At 44.2% G+C, this 13,769-nt stretch overlaps 2 protein-coding genes across 4 annotated transcripts; both read right to left on the bottom strand.

The window, feature by feature from the left end:
* Window positions 1-222: 222 nt before the first annotated feature.
* On the bottom strand, window positions 223-4,726 carry LOC121621345 (nuclear factor of activated T cells 2 interacting protein). The gene is made up of 9 exons (XM_041957777.1): window positions 4,672-4,726; window positions 3,236-3,334; window positions 2,788-2,848; window positions 2,581-2,698; window positions 2,279-2,359; window positions 1,544-1,766; window positions 1,230-1,374; window positions 811-917; window positions 223-653 (listed from the first exon to the last, which is right to left on the bottom strand). The coding sequence occupies exons 1-9, from the start codon at window positions 4,681-4,683 to the stop codon at window positions 492-494; spliced, it is 1,008 nt and encodes a 335-aa protein (XP_041813711.1). The 5' UTR covers window positions 4,684-4,726; the 3' UTR covers window positions 223-491.
* A 547-nt stretch (window positions 4,727-5,273) lies between these two features.
* Window positions 5,274-10,096, bottom strand: sgf29 (SAGA complex associated factor 29). 3 transcript variants are annotated; one of them, XM_041957420.1, is made up of 10 exons: window positions 10,015-10,096; window positions 9,308-9,436; window positions 9,064-9,139; window positions 8,869-8,941; window positions 8,382-8,446; window positions 8,146-8,275; window positions 7,100-7,246; window positions 6,981-7,016; window positions 6,375-6,537; window positions 5,274-6,074 (listed from the first exon to the last, which is right to left on the bottom strand). In XM_041957420.1, the coding sequence occupies exons 2-10, from the start codon at window positions 9,371-9,373 to the stop codon at window positions 5,958-5,960; spliced, it is 873 nt and encodes a 290-aa protein (XP_041813354.1). In that variant the 5' UTR covers window positions 9,374-9,436; window positions 10,015-10,096; the 3' UTR covers window positions 5,274-5,957. The 3 variants fall into 3 exon arrangements, with proteins under 3 accessions (XP_041813354.1, XP_041813353.1, XP_041813355.1); XM_041957419.1 differs by having other exon boundaries at window positions 9,308-9,386; window positions 10,015-10,090; XM_041957421.1 differs by having other exon boundaries at window positions 9,308-9,420; window positions 10,015-10,079.
* Between the last annotated feature and the right edge of the window lie 3,673 nt (window positions 10,097-13,769).

Genomic DNA, 13,769 nt, shown 5'->3' with positions numbered 1-13,769 from the left:
CAACTGACTGGGAAGACACACTGGGTCACACTCAGATCCACTGCATCCATCCCATAGACCAGATAATTAATCGATCAGTCGAGAAAATAACTGATTCATTGATAATGACAATCATTAGTGGTCTTATGGCTTGAGGATACAGTAAATTACAGGAAGTCTTCAGACATGAAACCACATTCATGAGCAGTTTCACAAACAGGAGGCTTAACGTTTCCTCACAGAGTAACTTAAACTCCTTTTATTATTATTTGCTATAACAGGACATGTTCAGTAAAAAGGTCAGAAGTAGAAGCTGTTTAGTCACCAAAGCATTAAAATAAATTCACAACTGTACAAGGATTGAAGGGTTTGTGTCTTTAAAAAACATTTTGAATAGTGTCTCAGCTGATCTTTGCATCTTCAGCATTAATAAATCCAGTGACTTTAACAAATAAAGTAACTGAATTATCAAACCCGTGGACTAATTAGAGTTCTGAAATGAGCCCAAAGGCTTAAATCCAAACTTCGATGATGTCTCCGTCCTCCATGTCCAGCTGAGCCGGCGTCTGGCTGTGCGTCACTTTGGAGCCGTCGAAGTGGAAGCGGACCGCTCGCTGGGCGCCGGAAGACATCTTGGACAGATACTGGGAGAAGATGGAGCCCAGCGGTGCGTCCTGAAACACACACACACACACACACACACACACACACACACACACACACACACACACACACACACACACACACACACACAGATTAGATGACTGGTTTGAGTCCTGCAGCGAAGACGAGCACAAAGTGATGATGATGAAGAGACGAGGGGCTACGAACTCTGTGCAGAGAGAAGTCCTGTGAAGAGTCTCTGTCTTTGCTCTGCAGCCTCACTGTGATGCTGCTGCCGCCCCCACTGTCATCCTCTGCTGCCATGACGACACACTCTGCACGACGAAGAGCAAAAAGAGTTTCAGATGTAGGATTTTAGATTTCCTGCAGTTTGAGGTCAATGTCGACTGCTGGATGACTGCCGCGCACACATCTGTTTGATTGACAGTTTTATTGATCACTGACAGCTGAGCAAACACCACCTGCTGAAGAAAGCCATGGGATGAGGCTGAAAGCTCTGGAAACAGACAGTAAGTGATAAGAATGTTGTCCAACTCTTCTTCAGCAGCTCAGCTGGTTGTAGATTTCAGCCTCACGATCAGAGCAACCTGCTAACACAGAGAAGAACCGCGAGTCATGTGACTCACCTATGATGTCTGCGATGCCGAGGCCAAGCTCGCCGACGGTCGAGTCTGCCGGAAGCTCCACTTCCTCCCTCAACAACAGGAGGCGAGAAGGAGGAACGTGAAGGACGTCGGACAGCTGGGTCACCACGGTATGTAAAGGTGTCGACTGAAAACACAACGTGACATCATGTACTACTGCGTTCATCATGTACTACTGCGCTCATCATGTACTACTGCGTTCATCATGTACTACTGATGACAGAGTATTTGTACAGTGTGTATTAGTGCTGCATCAGTGTTTTCATGTTTTTTTTGGCGATCCTCTGCATACATACCGACAGCACCGGGATCTTGTGGACGTCTGTTCGGCAGCGGATCTTGAGGGGGATCTCCCGGATCAGGGAGCTGTATGAAAAATCCTCAACTCCAGAGTCCGGGTTCAGGTCGATGACATCATCTTGGTCTTCAGACGGGGGAGCTCGGCGGCGTCTCGTCCTCCTGTTCTGAGGCTCAGGGGACAGGAGGGAGGTCACCTCCCGGAGCTTCCTGTCGATCTCGCTGAGGACACAGTGGACACACTTCACCCACCTCTGCCGCTTCAAGATCAACTCAGATCATTCACTTTCATGCCTTTCACTTCAAATGACAGTTTCACTGCTTTCAGTTTGCACTCATTAACTGACATAGGAACACTTTCATGGCTCAGACATCAAGGACACTTCAGCTGCTTTCAGAGCTTCAGCTTCAACTGACACTTCAGCTGCTTTCAGAGCTTCAGCTGCTTTCAGAGCTTCAGCTGCTTTCAGAGCTTCAGCTGCTTTCAGAGCTTCAGCTTCAACAGACACTTCAGCTGCTTTCAGTGCCCCAATATAGATTCAAGATTTCTTTCATATACAGCATCTCCCAACCAGAATTCATTCAACAATTAATTATAAAATTCTTAATATTTTCTTTGTGACTGAAAAGATATTTACAGTTTTTGTGTATTATTAGTTTTCAGAGTACACACACTTACACACACACACATTGTGCTACAGCAAATAAAACAGTGAACTAGAATCCAGACTCACCTGATCTTCCGTCTGACCTGCCTGGACTGCTTCTGGACTAGACTCTCTGGAGGTGGGGGAGACGGGGAGCGAATAGTTTCTCTGAAATAAAAAGAGAACGAAGAAAATCTGTTCCTGTTACATGAATCTGTGAGTAGTCATCACTACACTGCTGAGTGAGATCTAACCTGGAGCAGAACTGTGCCGACTCATTTCAACGAACTGAATTTACGATCCACTTTCTGAACAAAGCTCATTTTAGATTCGAGGGCTTTCTGCTGATGAAGCAGTTCTCTGACCTCAACCTGAGCTGCACTACTCACAGATCTGCTTTCTTCTTCGTGTGCTCTGGTTCATCTTCCTCAGAGTCACTGAGGAGGGTGAAGCTCGCTGACTGCGATTGAGATGACTGTGAACACAAACTCTCGTCCGCGCTGTCGTCTGTTCGGAGACAGAAACGTCAGTTTGCAGCATTAAAAAACAAACCAATCACAGCCCAGTTTTTCACTCAAACACCAATAAAAACGTACCTGTGGTTTTCTTGTCAAGGAACATCGCTGCCATTGGTTTCAGCTGCAGACTGCTGCTCACCTGAAAACAAAACCACTCAGGTGACTTAAACAACTCCATTAGATAATAAACTTTATTTATACAAACAAAGTCACAAAGAGCTCCAATGATGAAAACATTTCAGGAGCTAATGAGGCAATTAAAATTTCACAAAACCAAAATGAATAAAACACCAAAATAACAATAAGATCAAAATTAATAATAATAATAAAGATAAAAATGTAGGAATTAAAACAGCGCACTAACATTAATAAAAGCTTTTTGAGAAGTGATTTAAAAGATGTTTCTGTTGCCTCAGATCTGCAGCACTGAGGCGTCCCGACTGTGAAGGCTTTTGTGAAATCAAGGTTGTGCAAAAATCTTGCACACTGTTCTGGAATCAGCCTTTACTGGCTGTTGGCTCTTTACCTTGTTGGAGTACACGGGCACCGGGACGATAGCTGAGGGGTCGAGGATGCGACGGCGTTTGGGCGGCGGCCTCACAGCCTCCACCTCGCTGTCAGACACCTGGGAGAGACACAGAGGCTGTGCTGAGCTGCTCTCTACTCATAAACATCATTTAACGAGTAATAAACGGTCTGTGATGTGTGTTTGATCAGGGTGGCGGTTGGTATTAAGCCTGGATTGGCTTTTGAAAACCTGATATGATCCATCAGTGTTGAAGCTGCAGTTTATTTAATAACAGAACAGAACTACACTGGTTCACACTAAATTCAACTTTTGACTCAATTCCACATAAACAACACATTCAATTTTCAGGTTTTTGATGTCTCACAGTCTAATTCTAAGGTTCAAACCGAGTTTCTCTCTTTCACTGAACTCAGACGATCTTAACTTCCTCGTTAACTAATCATAAAACACGCTTCAGTCAAGCTTGACAGAAACAAAATTAAACCGTGCTGGTTAGTCTTTCCATGCAGCTAGCAGCTCCATTATTATTATTATTATTATCATATTATCATAGTTTTTCATATTTATTTGGGATAAATTATATTAAGTCATAGAACGAATGAATGATTAATTAGTCATTAGATTATTTGACTTATCTTGGATAGAACTGTTGATTGACGATGAAAAACTAATAATTAAATGCAGCCCCAGACTAGAGCCATGAAAGGAGAGGGTCACTGCGGCAGGGACGCGGCACGACACGTCTGCCGCAGCACCGCACGTCCATCATAATGAAGTGAGAGCCGCGCGCACCGCACCGCGCCGCGCCGCTACATCCTGCCGTGTAAACACGTTTAGTCCTGTTAGCAAAGTTAGCTCCAGCGCTATTCTGTCCTCATCCGCCGTCACACAAAATCTCCGCATGTAACGTTAAAAAGGGCGACAATGGCGCTCAATCTGTGGTCTCAAACTGAAACCAGTTTCCCTGTTCACACATCAACGCTGCAAACAGTTTCTGGAGGTCTGAACGCTCCGGTTTCCAGTGACCTGAAACTGCACAACACGCTTAGATAAAGCTCAGTTTTCACCAGTACTCGTGTACGTGTGGACCAGTTTCAGATGACCGGTGCTCGAGAAAGCTGCGAGCAGCAACATCAGAGGCCCAGAAACCGAGCCGTTCCGAGCAGGGCCGTTATTACCGGCCAGCGCTCCGAGTCTGAGTAACGTTAAATAACGTTAAGCTAACGTTAACCCCCGCCTGCGCTGAAGCTAACGTACAGTTCATTCACTGTTAGAGGTATATTAATCGGTTTCTGTGGCTTCAAAGCACAAACTGTTTATTATTCGTTAATAGCGAGTTTGATTACACCAATGTTACACTTCGCATTTTTAACAGAATTCACGAATTGAGTAGTTTTAAACGGATAAAAGCAGCTGATCTGTCAAACACTCACCGCTTCAGCCATGTTTCATTCGAGCGCGCCGCTGCTGCCTTCATGTACTGTGGGATAAAGCAGAGTCGTTCAGTCGGGATGTTTTCTACGGCGCTCTGTGAGCCATGAGTGACTCCGCTGCTGCCTTCACGTACTGTGGGATATAGCAGAGCCGTTCAGGAAGTGACTCATGAGCGGATTTTCCGCTGGGAAAACTCAATCAAGCCTCTGTTCGTCTCCACATTTCACATGATTATAATCAGGGTCGACCAGCACAAGATTTTTCTAATGTAATTTGTTCTGGCTTTAAATACAAAATAAAATCAACAATCATGATGCATATTGGTCCCCGGGGGAAATTTAGCTTCCTAGTATATAATGTCATTAACAGGAGCTCCACCTTTACCAGCTGATGAACACATTAATGTATAAATAACTATAATCACTCGTCTGGAATACTTGATGGCAGAACAAACTATCATTATGTAAGTGGAACAGTGTTCAGTGTGAAGAAGACACAGAAATCTCACACTGAAGTGGATCTAATCTCGTAACACAGCTGATCGCAGTGCTACAGCTGTACACGTGGCTGGTGGAAGAAGAGAGGAAGCAGCGAAGCATCATCGTATTTCAGTCTGATCTTTAAGTTTCACACAACAATCATAAACACCTGACATGTAAAAAATATATAAAATATGCAGAATAATCAAACAGCACAGGAAGCAGGTTTCTGCTGGCCACTGGACGCTTAAACAGGATGTTTGAAACATGTTCAGCGTCTTTATTAGAATACAAACTCAGCTGCTGTGTCTTCGTGTTGTTTTCTGACGCGTTCCTGGCGTTCACCCTCAGATGTGAGCAGCTCCTTTGTCTGATGCATTGTGGGACAACAGTAAAAATCTTCAGCGTCTACAGTGACTGTTTGGAGGATTTTTCAGTTCTTTATTTTGTCCCTTTTCTTGTGTGAAGACACTACAGACTCTGAGTTTGCATGTTGAATGGATTCAGGACACAGCTGAGATTTTACCCCATGAGACGTTCAGGTCTGGGTTGTTATTTTCACTTCTTCTCCGCATGGTGAGTTTGACAAATACAATCTCATATAAAAGAGAAAGTCTGTTCAGGGACTTGATCGATCAAGACAAGCTGTGGACCAGAACCTGCTCTAAATGCTCTGAAACACAAATTTGACAAATATTTCTGAACATATTTTCATATAAAAATGGAAATCAGTGTCATTTTAAAACACAACAATGCTCCCAAACAGGCTTTTCTTCGTCGACCTGGTGCTAATATGCAGCCGTCAGTCACTTCTTCTTGTTCTCTTTGCAGGCGACCACGTATCTCTGGGCCACGTTGAGCGGAGGGGAGTAACCGTCAGCGTACGACGTGTCCTCGAACAGCACCGAGTAGTCGTCCTGCGGCTGCAAACAAACACACGCTGAGGTTAGTTTGGGAGCTCCTGCATCCTGAGAGGAACCTGAGGAGGAACTCGGGTTCTTCAGTCCTGTATCCGTCCCTCTCAATTCCTGCTTCCTGTGTATTAATACTGGTTCAACAGTGATCCAGTGCTTCATGCAGACGTTAGCTGTGTCTCAGGTTCAGGACCACAGAGTTGTTACTGTAGCTAACACTTAGTTAGCGTTGTGTCTGAACGGTGAGAGATTGTGTGTGAAGTGAGTTTTGCCGCCGTGTCACATGTTCGTCAGTGCTGAGCGTCTCACCCTGTGTGGTGGAGTGTGGATGAGGGCCCTGTAGAAGCAGGTGGTCTGTGGATAGAGGGCCAGCACCAGCTGGTCCTTACTGAACAGGGCCTCTGGGTCCGTCTCCGGGTTGGCCTTCCACTGAGGCAGAGGGATGATCCGCCGTCGGCTCAGAGTGTGTCTCCTGATAACACACACAAACACACACTTTAATGACACGTCCGGCCACCAGGTCTGGAGTCTGGAACCGGATCATGAGATCCTACTTCTTCAGGTCATCTGTGACCGACTTTTTACACATTTAATTTCAGTTTAATTCATTATTAAAATTTAGGCATAATCAGGACGCACATCTAAAAGATGAGAGACAGTTTGTGATCAGACCAGAACAGAATGTCCAGCTAGATTAGCTTTAGCAAGCTGTGTCTAACTGTGGAACCCAACATAGACACAGAACCAAATACCAGAGCAGGACTGAAGAACTGTGACCACATCAGACTGAACCTGAAAGAAACGATAACAACAGGAGGAATACATACAGAGCAGAAGCAACGATGGAGGCGGGAGCTGGAACACACGCTGAATATCTGAGACGGTAAATATGAAGCGGTGAAAGGAAAAACTCACTCTTTGCCTTCTTCATCGATGTCGTCGACTTCGTATCTGGAGGGAGAAGAGAAGAGAAGTCAGATCTGTTGGAGAACACTGAAGTGCTTTCCTGTTCGCATCCTGAGACTTGGACTCACTTGTTGGTGGAGTGGTTGTAGCTGACCACCTCAGCCAGGATCCACTGCTCGTCTCCGTCCACGGCCTTCACCCTCGCTGCCACCTTGTCGCCCTGTTTGGCCACGTAGTCGCTGCTGGCTGGAGTCGCCCCGCAAAGAGGAGGCGGGCTGAGAGGGAGAGACAGCGGTTCATGTTTTAACCAGTGTTCCAGTTTCAAACACGTGCTTCAGATTTCAGTCGATATGTGTGCAGAGCAGCATAAAAATATCTTCCACCCAACTTAAAGATTTAGTCAAAGTCAAAGTCAAAGTCAGCTTTATTGTCAATTCTGCAGTATGTACAGGACAAACAGAGAATCGAAATTGCGTTACTCTTCAACCCTTTGTGACAGGACATATATTAGAAAAGAGATAAATTAAAAAAAAACTGTACAATCTAAATAAAACCTGTACTACTAAGTAAGTAAAACACGTCACCAGAAACTTTTCTGAAGCCGAAGAAACAACAAATTCAGTAACATCAACAGTTCAAATTGAGGGCTTGAGAGATGCAAAGATGCTTTTAACAGTAATGAGCGTGTTTGTGTGCGTGCTAGCAGCCTGGTCAGGTTCAACACTTTGAACTGGATGTGTGTTAGCTGGAGCACTCCGACAGAAACCAGGATCCTGTGTCATGTAAACACCTGATCCTGGTTTCTGAACACGCGGCTGAGATGGTGAGAGTTAGATGTTAGAATTCATTCATAAATATACATACATATATATATGGTGTTTTATATCAGGATGTTACGTTTAAATGAAACACGCTGACATGATGATGATTTCCACTGTTTTTGTCTTTAGTTTATGAGACAAACTTCTGTTTGTCCTTTGATTTTCTCATCTGATCGGCTTCACACTTGGCTGATATGATGCTGAGGAACCAGCATGAAGCATGGACAGCATGAAAAGAGAAGTTTAAAGGACAGTCGTCAGGGCGACGATGGGGTGGAGCTAGAGACTAGTTACAACTTTTAAGTGAAGCACTTGCAGGTGAGCGTCTCCAGCGAGCCGCAGGCAGCAGGTACCTTTCTCCCGGCTTGCCGATCCACAGGGGGAGCGTCATGGCCGACTGCTGGAGGAGCGTCATCAGGACGCCTCGCCTCATCGTCTTCCTGGGAGGGTCGCTGTCGCTGTAAACTCCCGCCATCTTAGCAGCTGCAAAAAGAAAAGAAAAAAAAACTCAAATACACATTAAAAAACATGAACTGCAGATCTTAAAAAAGACGGATTTTAACACTTTATCACTTCATCGCACACGTACCTATTCTCCTCTCCTCCAACAGAGACTTGATCTCTGCAATTTTATCGAGAGCGTGGCGCAGAATACTGAGAAATAAAAAGATGAGTGAGAAAAGAGCATCACGAGTATTAACAGTCCAAACAGTTTGATCCACCAGATCAGGTCTTCCAGAGACTCTAAATATCCAGAGATCATTCTGGGGATTTTTGGCGACTATATTACTTGATACTTTTTCTTGAACTGAAAAGTAAAACCTGTATAGATAAAATATGCTAATATAAAAAAACTATACATTTTTAAATTTAAAAATAAAGACCATCAACCCAGACCGATGAAGTACGTGAAGGTTAATGAAAAACTGTTTATTTTCCATCTATATTCCAGAAGAACTGATGGCGGTGTGTTCCCTGTAATTATCACACTCATTTCATATAAATGAAACCAGGTGTCCTTAAACCTTTTCTTTTCAGACTCCATTGAGTAGAGGCCATATTTAGTGGCTGCTCACCTACACTCGGCCTCAGCATCTGCTTTGGCTGTGGTGTACAGACCCCTCAGCTTGGTCCGGTAGTACGGGGAAGCTGAAGGACACGAGGAACACAAAAGATTTGAGTGAATCCGGACTCACAGAACAGAAACCAGTGGGAAAATCTAAACACTGCATGTGTGAGGACTTTCTCACAGTGTTTAGAAATGGACTGACTTTTGTTTTCCGTCTGCATCCTCTCGTGTGTTTTCTGAATGTTGAGCAGATTATGTTCACTGCGGGACCTCTCCTCCTGAGAAGAGACACATGGGGATTATTTAGATTTAATTAACTTGAAGCGACTGACTGAGCACTACACCATAAACTTAAAAATGACCTTGATCTAACTACACCTGTCCAAATCTATTTCAAAGGCATCAGAAAGTTCCCCTTTACCCCCGTGGAATAACTGTTAACTCACCTGGGTCTGTTTGATGAGCTGGTGGAGCTCCGTGAGCAACTCGGCAATCTTGGTATCAGCTGACATGTTCCTTCAAGGTCTTGGCATTCAGATAGAGTCTTGTTAGAACAGCGCTGATACAGACGAAACCTCATGTAAAAAAAAGTAATTTTTAAGGTACGGAGCAAAGTTAGATGCAGGTTCTGGGACCAAATGAGAACAAAGTGTGTTATATATGCCAACATTGCATTAAAACGCAGATTTGATGAAAGCCGAATGGAAAACTGGATCGTACCGGCTTTGACTAAGAGCTCACTAGGTTTTGTCTCCCGTGAATAACAAGACATCTCCAAATTGACGGATTTCTGAATGGAATTCAGCGCAAACTTCTGTGAAAAGTGGCTCGTATTGAAGCTAATGCGACAACTGTGTCATTTTGGGTTTAAACGATGGATAATGCATACCTTTGTTTTAGAAAGGCTAATAAAATGATAATGTTACCTTTATTAATTGACATTAAATAGTTTAATCAACGTTAAAGCTCCTGAAGTGTAAACGTTATTTGACTGGGTTAGCAAGTGGTTTCTGTCGCTAATATTAGCCAGGTTGTTAACTAAACGGTCATGCAACAAACACATTCCGCTAGCTGTGCATATTTCCACTACGATAACTTCATATACACGATGTGTTTTATCTTTTTTCTCTTCACAACATGCAACACCACTTACCGTGTTAGTTTTTCTGTTTATTTATTACCGACTTGCTAACTACACAGATTAGCTTCTTCCTCTTCTTCTTCCTCGGTGTTACTGGCAGTTAACGGAGCAGATTTGCACACCGCCACCAGCTGGACGGAGGGTGCAGCTGCAGGTTTGGCACAGAAAATGTGAAAAGCTGTTAATCTCAGTTTGTTGTTGAGAGTTCATGTATCAGCAGTGGTCGACAGTAACTGAGTGCTTTTCTGCTTTTACTTGAGTAAAAATTTGTAGGACGTTTACTTGAGTATTTGTACGCTGTGATAGCCAATTACTGCTTTTATTTAAAAGATTTGAATACTCCTTCCACCACTGTGTCACCGAACACTTTTCATGTTGATTTATTGAGAATTCTGTTAACCCTGAAAGTCTTTACCAAAAGAAGAATCATTACTGTGACATTTTGGTTCAGTATTTTGTTATAAATTGGGAAAATCAGATTTGATTAAATATGCAGAAAAAGAAGAGTAGAATTGCTACTTTTACTCAAGGAAAGGATGTGAATAGCTCCTCATGGCTTCGTCCATCATGTCTATTCAGCATCTGACCTGACCTGAAGTCAGTTTGGAGTTTGTTACAGTGAGCACACAGCCTCACATTGCTGCTGTGCTTTTTTTCCTGTTTCATAGCACAGAACATGTCATGCTAGTCCTCCTGAACAACACAGATTAGCTTGTTGACTGAGGTGAAGGTCAGAACCTTCAGGTTCAGTTCCTGCTCATGCTCCTGTCTGACGGCTTCAGCAGGAAAATAAAGCTCAGCAGCTGGAGCAGAAAACTGGCTCAAAGCATCTTTTTGCTTTTATTTATGATATCTTTTGTATCTCTTTGTGCTCTTCACGGGTCTGTCGACGGTACTTTGGCCTGCGCCTGATTTCATGTACAAACTGTGCTATTTGTCGGCAGATAAACATCCTGTGAATTAATGATTAATGTCTCAAACTGAGGCCACTGTGTTAATGAATGAGTGCTGGTAGAAATATGAGCTGAACACAGCTGTAATGACTGTAATCTTCAGATAAGATGAGTTCATAAACTGTGGCTGTTGCTTTCCGAACGTCTGGATGTGGAGACAGAAAACTGTTCACAGCAACAAGAGTCAGACCTCAAAACGTCTGTGACAGACTGAACTCCAGTCAGCTCATAAACGTGTTCAGATCTGCTTCTGTGTGAACTCTGAGGACTTTTTAAAATCAAACAGGGGGACACAGCATGGTGTCACTGCTGTGTCACTGCTCCCGGACAACAAATAGCCAGGTATTCAACTTAACATGTGCAAGACACCACGTCTGTGCCAACCCAAACACAGCTCCTCCACAAACAACCACAGACAGCAAAGAGCGGGCTGAACCAGCAGCGCGGGCTGATTTAGGCTGGAACTGAAGAGCAGCTTGATTATCAGTGAGCTGGGAGAACACCCTGTTTGAAAGGAGGTTAAATGCGTGTGGTTTGGTTTCAGTCAGTGAGAATCAGGCCACACGCTGCAGCCTGATGGCTGACATCTTATCTGTGACCTGGTTTACGGCGCTGTGTGGACACTGGGCGCGGTCCAGTTCCTGCACAGACAGCACTGAGGGCACACATTAACCCACCGTCAATATTTACCGAGTCTCATCGTGACCCGACGAGGAGGACGAGACCAAAACACAGCAGGCGAAGAGCTGAGAGGAAGACTCCCGATGAGGGAGCAGGTGACGCCTCCCCCTCAGCTCCTCGTCCGTGAGGAGGCGCTGACGTGTGGCTGCAGCCTGACGTCCGTCCTCCTCGCTCGTCTCTCTGCCTGCTGACGGTGGAAACTTCCAGCTGTTTGCAGGAGACAGTGAGAAACAGCTGCTGTCAGTGTGCCGGCGGCAGGAAGTGAACGGTGATGCGGCAGGAAGTGAACGGTGATGCACCAGAATAAAGTCTGATGACTGAGCTTAACCTTCGCTTTGTCTCGCTCTGACTGTGATAACCGCCCCCCCCCGGTTAGAACAGACTTTTTTAAATGCACACAGTCACTACAGACAACGTTGAAGTACATTTACTCAAACAGGAAGTACAGTGTTGAGGTACTTTAGTAGTTCAGTGGTAGTAGTAGTAGTAGAGTACTGCTGTACTGCAGTAACTCCTTGACGCCTTCTTCTTTGCGTGCCTGAACTCTTCTTCAGCTCTTCGGCTTGCTGAGTATTTTTCCACTGAGTTCTGTCTTCCAGGTCCGCAGAGCCTGAAACCAGAGCTCTCACTGTAACATCTGAAGTGTATTTCAGCAGCAGATGATGGAGGATATTATGGGCTGTAATTACAGCGTGATGATGTGAGGATGAAGTGGCTTCAGAGGGAGGGGCCGTTTTTCCCTCTGCTGTTTTGAACTGTGTTTGTTCCAGCTGCACCAGGCAACACTTCACGTCAGGCTGAACCCAGACTGAATTATATGTTTTCTGTTTCGTCTGACTCGTCACATCTGAACGCGTCGATGAGCGTGAACCGAACCTTCTCCTCTAAACCTCCCACAGAGTTTCTGATGAGAACTATCAGAACCAAACTCACATCAAAACATCCAACACCTCCGAACTTCACACACAAACTTTACCGTCAATCATCTGACGAGCCCTCAGACTGACCTGGTGACCCTCTGGAGGGGCCCGGCCCCTGAACTAGCTAACAGCTCCACCTGCAGCAGCTCCACCTGCAGCAGCTCCATCAGTAACATGCTGCTCTGACATTGATGCTTCAGTATCAACAATCTAAAAATCAGAGATCAGTCAGAGACATTTTACTGCACAGACAGTACTTTTACTGCATGAAGCTGACAGTACTGCTGTACTTTTACTGCATGAAGCTGACAATACTGCTGTACTTCTACTGCATGAAGCTGACAATACTGCTGTACTTTTACTGCATGAAGCTGACAATACTGCTGTACTTCTACTGCATGAAGCTGACAATACTGCTGTACTTTTACTGCATGAAGCTGACAATATTGCTGTACTTCTACTGCATGAAGCTGACAATACTGCTGTACTTCTACTGCATGAAGCTGACAATACTGCTGTACTTCTACTGCATGAAGCTGACAATACTGCTGTACTTTTACTGCATGAAGCTGACAATACTGCTGTACTTTTACTGCATGAAGCTGACAGTACTGCTGTACTTTTACTGCATAAAGCTGATAATACTGCTGTTCTTTTACTGCATGAAGCTAATAATACTGCTGTACTTTTACTGCATGAAGCTGACAGTACTGCTGTACTTTTACTGCATAAAGCTGATAATACTGCTGTTCTTTTACTGCATGAAGCTAATAATACTGCTGTACTTTTACTGCATGAAGCTGACAGTACTGCTGTACTTTTACTGCATAAAGCTGATAATACTGCTGTTCTTTTACTGCATGAAGCTAATAATACTGCTGTACTTTTACTGCATGAAGCTGACAGTACTGCTGTTCTTTTACTGCATGAAGCTGATAATACTGCTGTACTTTTACTTTACACTGATTTATCAACACTATTAACACTGGAAGTTTTTTCTTTTCCTCTCTGATAAGTTCAGTCCAAAGTTAGTTCAACATGTCACGAGGTGTTTAACAATGATAAGACGACCGAGATAACCACACACACACACACACACACACACACACGCACACACACACACACACACACACACACACAGCTTTGCTCCCATGTCATTGAAGCTGCAGGTCAGAACACAGTTTAACTCTACAGGCCTCATAAATACACTTAA

This window comes from Chelmon rostratus, chromosome 17 (assembly GCF_017976325.1).
Source record: "Chelmon rostratus isolate fCheRos1 chromosome 17, fCheRos1.pri, whole genome shotgun sequence".
Taxonomy (NCBI): Eukaryota; Metazoa; Chordata; class Actinopteri; order Chaetodontiformes; family Chaetodontidae; genus Chelmon; species Chelmon rostratus.
The sequence above is the reverse complement of the archived record's forward strand: the minus strand, read 5'-3'. Positions and strand labels throughout refer to the sequence as shown.

Coding starts and splice junctions, on each gene's coding strand:
- LOC121621345 (XM_041957777.1), bottom strand. Junction 2,849..3,235: donor TGCCCGTGTACTCCAACAAG/GTAAAGAGCCAA, acceptor TTTTGTTTTCAG/GTGAGCAGCAGTCTGCAGCT. Junction 2,360..2,580: donor ACGAAGAAGAAAGCAGATCT/GTGAGTAGTGCA, acceptor TTTTTATTTCAG/AGAAACTATTCGCTCCCCGT.
- sgf29 (XM_041957420.1), bottom strand. CDS start 9,373: ATGTCAGCTGATACCAAGATTGCCGAGTTGCTCACGGAGCTCCACCAG. Junction 8,276..8,381: donor GTTGGAGGAGAGGAGAATAG/GTACGTGTGCGA, acceptor TTCTTTTTGCAG/CTGCTAAGATGGCGGGAGTT. Junction 7,017..7,099: donor TACAACCACTCCACCAACAA/GTGAGTCCAAGT, acceptor TTCTCCCTCCAG/ATACGAAGTCGACGACATCG.